General features: G+C 34.9%; 1 protein-coding gene across 1 annotated transcript; it reads right to left on the bottom strand.

The window, feature by feature from the left end:
• Window positions 1-2,207: 2,207 nt before the first annotated feature.
• On the bottom strand, window positions 2,208-2,954 carry LOC138871894 (uncharacterized). Its single transcript, XM_070149815.1, has one exon. The coding sequence runs from the start codon at window positions 2,952-2,954 to the stop codon at window positions 2,208-2,210; it is 747 nt and encodes a 248-aa protein (XP_070005916.1).
• Between the last annotated feature and the right edge of the window lie 2,037 nt (window positions 2,955-4,991).

Genomic DNA, 4,991 nt, shown 5'->3' with positions numbered 1-4,991 from the left:
AGTCTAAACACAAAATGAAAACAATCACAAGTCAGAATCAATTACCACAAATGATTCCCTTTAATTAAGGAATCACTGTTCAACGGGTAGTAGCAGGTTTAATTAAGGAAAGAAATCAATTTGGGGACAAATTGATTATTGCCATATAAGGGGGAAGTAAAAGTATGAAATAAACAATCAAGTCTAAGTACAAAATAGGCTTATTTTGGGAAAGGATTCAGCAAGGTAAAACATCAAAGTAAAGGAAAGGAATCAATTAATTTAAACAAGCGAGTGAAATTAGGGTTCATGAAAGAAAATCTTTTGCAATCAATCACAAGATCAAGATCAATCAAGGAAGAAACATGATTCTGCACTTCAGTATATAAATAGAGTGAACAGAAGCATCAGACATGCGAGGCCAAACACATTAGTAAAAGATATAACACAGGCATACAGTAGCAACAGGGTAAGCTAGGATTCAGCAGTAAGAAAAATATTCAGAGCACAGTAGTCACGTAGGTCAAGTAGTCACATAGAATCAACAGTGAAAAAACATAGCAACAGGTAAAGAGAATCAGAAACAAATAAAGGTCTCACAGTAGTAATAAGTGAAAAGAAAACCCCTTTTAAGAAATTAGGGTTTCGACGGTAGTCGAGTTTAAAAGATGAAAAGAACTCAAATCAGACAAGTCGAACAAAGAAAAGAGAGTCATAAATGAAGAACTTAAGATAAGCACATATTTAAGCAAATAATTTCAGAACTTGGATAAAACTAAAAGGAACTAGGGTTTTAAACATGCTTACTCAAGTAAAAGGAAAACATAAATAGGTAACATAGCAAAATCATGAGACAACACCAAAATCAGAGAAGAGATCTTTAAAAGAGAGGTTAAGAGAAACCCTAATTGGAAGAAAAGTTTGAAGAACCTTCGAGAAAGCACTTAAGAAATTCATAGTAAGTACAGATCTAAGGTAGATCTGAAAGAAAATTGAAAGACCTTAAAGATTAGGGTTTCGAAAAAACCCAAAAAGGTGAGAAAGACCTTGAAAGTTACCGATCTAACCAGGAAAGTAAAGGACCTGCCTTGAAAGGCCATGAATGGCCGGAGAAAGGTCATGGATGGCCGGAGAAAGGCCATGAACAGAAGTCGAGCAAGGACTGGACCAGATCCCTTCGAGGTCCGGCCATGAAACCACAGAAACAAACACCTAGGAGCCATAGGAGGCTGATACACATCTCCAATAGCCACGAGAGGCCATGGATTATGCAGGGGTTAATGCGGATTAGGGTGGGATGAGATGGCGGCGGCTAAGGTTCATGTGAGGTTTTAGAGAGAATTGAGAGAAGAGGGGATTCAGAGGCGGAGTTTGGTGAATAATGAAGTAGGTTTAGGGGTCGTTCAAGGTTAAAAATGGTAAGGGTGAATGCTGGCCGTTGATCTGATGGATCAACGGCCTGGATTAAAAAGGGTAGGTAGGGGATCCATGTTGGGCTGGTTAAATTGGGTTAGGGGTCGGGTTTAAATGAAATTGGGCCGGGAAATTGGGTTTAATTTGGGGTCAGATTTAGGCTATAATTTAAATGCAATTGGGCTATTATTTAAATAGCCAATTTTCCCCTTTTAAAATTGTAAAAAATAGTAAATTAATTTCTAAAAATAAATTGAGATCACTAAAATGATTTGTAATATAGAATTAACAATTTAAAAATGTAGGGCTTAATTTTATGAATATAAAACACAATTAAATCTTAAAAAGGCTAATGTTGCAATTATATGCAATTTAGCTTAAAAATGCTAAACAAATTTGTAAAAATATGCAAAAAAAATTACCTTAGCTATATTTTAGCATAAATATAAAAATCCAATAAATTCATTACCAAGAATAATAATTTTTGAAATAATTATTGGAGTTTTATGGATAAAAGAGGGAAATAAATTGATTTAAAAATCTATAAAAATTATGAAAAAATAATAAAATATTTGGACATACTTATATATGCATATATATATATATATATATATATATATATATGCTATTTTGAAGTTATTTGTATATTAAAAATATCTAGGGAAAATTGGGTATCAACAATTGGGTGCTCGAAAATATTGTGAAGGCAAGAGTGCATTATGTGGTGCTGGCGCTCGCCATAAGGAGTGACCCGGTAGTTGGACATATGACTGAATATTTTTCGGAGGATAATACTGAGGTGGATTATGTGGAGCTCAGGGATAGGTTTGAGGTTGGGGTTGAGGATGAGTATATTGGTGAGGTGGATCCGTTGAACCATGTCCTAATCTTGAGACAACCATGGCAACATCATCATGTTCCTTCTGACCCAGCAAGTTTCCTGTGTCGTTCTGAATTGCTTGTGTTGTGGCTTCTAAAGTAGAATAGCTCATGATCTTGCTCGACTTCAGCCCATCTTCTATCATTTCTCTTATTTTTACTACATCATTAAAAGGCCTACCCACAGCCGTTATCAAATGCCCAAAGTAAGTTGGCTCTTGAGCTTGAAGAAAGTATTCGACCATCTCTTTTTCTTTCATCGGGGGATTGACTCTGGAAGCTTGCTCTCTCCATCTGAGCCTGTATTCCCTAAAGCTTTCATTAGGCTTCTTTTCCATCTTGGTGAGGGACATGCGATTGGGGATGATTTCTATATTGTAATGGAAGTGCCGGGCAAAGACCTGAGCCATATCGTCCCATGTGTACCACTTGCTAACGTCTTGGCGGGTGTACCACTCCAGAGCTGCCCCACTAAGACTCTGACTGAAATGCGCCATCAATAATTTGTCTTTCCCACTGGCGCCTCTCATCTTACTGCAGTAACCTCTCAAATGGGACATGGGATCTCTGTGCTCGTCATACAAATTAAACTTTGGCATCTTAAACCCAGTAGGAAGTTGGATGTCAGGAAACAAGCACAAGTCTTTGTAAGCCACGCTCATCTGGCTCCCTATCCCTTGCATGTTTCTTAAAGACTGCTCTAAGATTTTCACTTCCTGGATATCTCATCTTGCTCCACTGTCTTAGCAAGCTTTTTAGTTTCACCGGGAGGCTCAAAATGAGGAGCGTGAGAGTATGGATCCGAGACTTTGAAAGTTGCTTCTAGAGCATAGTATTGGGCATCGGGGACTTTGAACACATTCTCGTTAGAGGATCGAGGAAAAGTAGCTGGAGGATGAGTTACAAGAGCATGAGTGGCCAAAGGAGCGAGATATGAGGTAGTTTTGGCGGGTAGAGTGTGAAAAGGTTGTGGGGAGATATCAGCAACAGTGGGAATTTGGATTTGTGATAATGGTGGGATAGTTGCATTGTTTTCAGTGTAGTTAGTGGGGAATGAAGGTGGAGGATGCCCCCTGATCCAGGCTTGGTATATTTCATCTATCTGTCCTTTCAACCTTAAGACCTCTTCTTTTGACTCAAATTCTGATTCAACAATTCCCTTAGACGAATCAATAACCCCTGTGTCCAAGTCTTTGCTAGCCATGGCTACCTTGCTCTTTCATATGGATGAGTTACTTAAGAACCACAAATCAACGACCCTTCTCCTTAATGAGGATAACAAAGAGGAACAAAGCGAAGTCAACATATTAGCGTTAGGGCATTTAACAGCTAAAAATATCACATTACGTGCAATGCACCTAGCAACAATTAACGGTTCTAGAATGACTTCGAGGATCACAAGGTCACTTGGCATCATCCCAATTTTGTTCATTTCAATCTTCTTTTTTCTTTGTTTTCTAGCACTTCTTGGCTTGCTCATTTTCCTTCCCTTTTTTTTCCTTCTAATTATCACTATTTTCCTTCCTCTCATTTCTCACATCCCATAATTTTTTTTGTTTCCTTCTGTTTTCTTTTCTTTTAATAATAAAAAAAGAATTCGATCGAACCCTATGTAGGTTGCCTACGTATCATGACGCCGCATGAATCAGATCTTTGCGTAGTTCGGGAAGATCGAAAATAAAGCAAATAAACTAACGTTCTCTTTTTCTTCTTTTATTTTTTACCTTAATGACAACTCTGATGAGAAAAGAGAAATAAAAGAAGCAAATCCTTTTTTTTAAATTTTCTAGGCTTAATGTTCTATAACCAATTCTAAACTCAAGCTTAACGAGCATATATTTTTTTTCTTTTTGAAACAAACATTCTATGGAAAATTATTAAGGAAAAAACCCTACAAGAGAAAAATATTTTTTTTGATTTTTTTTAGGAAGGAAATCTAAAGAATAAACCAAAGAAAATATTTTGAATTTTCATTTGATATCCCTGAAGAAAAATTAAAAACGAGAAATGAACAAGATAAAAAATATTTTTGGATTTCAGTTTTTGATTACCTAAGGAAGAAACTTTAAAGATAAATAAACGATAAAGTATGTTTTTCTTTCTTCTATGTACAGTATCCTAAAGTTCTAATGAAAATTAAAAAGTTTTTTTTTTATTTTTCATTAATTTCCCAAAGAAGAACCTCAAAAGAAAATCTTTTTGGATTTTTGGATTTAGTATCTTAAAAGAAAATATTTAAAGAGGTACTAAAAGAAAATTCTCTTCTTTTTTTTTTGAATTTTTATTTTTAATATACCAAAGGAAATATAAAAGAATTTTTTATTTTAAGTTCTAGATATTAACTTCCTAATAAAAACCACCTCAAAAGAATTTTTTTTAATTTATTTTTAGAATTGGTATTCTAAAGAAAACTTCTAACGGAAATATAAAAACGTAAAATCTCTTCTTTTTTTATTTTTGATTTATAACATACTTTTTCAAATACAAAATAGGAAATACATTAACAAATGACTCAACAAACTTAACTAGCCTATGATAGACTCTAATATCACCTAAAAGACTTGGCATTATTGTACAAAACTAAAAGGTAAAATACGACATAAAAAGAAAAACAGACTAAAAATATATAAAAATAAAAAATCTCATTGAGCTATTCCTGAATGAGCGATCCTGCCTAGATGGTCCTGGGGCGTCTGTCATGCTCAAACTTCGGTAAGTAA

The sequence above is a fragment of the Nicotiana sylvestris genome, chromosome 6, assembly GCF_000393655.2.
Source record: "Nicotiana sylvestris chromosome 6, ASM39365v2, whole genome shotgun sequence".
NCBI classification, from domain to species: domain Eukaryota; kingdom Viridiplantae; phylum Streptophyta; class Magnoliopsida; order Solanales; family Solanaceae; genus Nicotiana; species Nicotiana sylvestris.
This window is presented reverse-complemented; position numbering and strand designations above follow the sequence as displayed.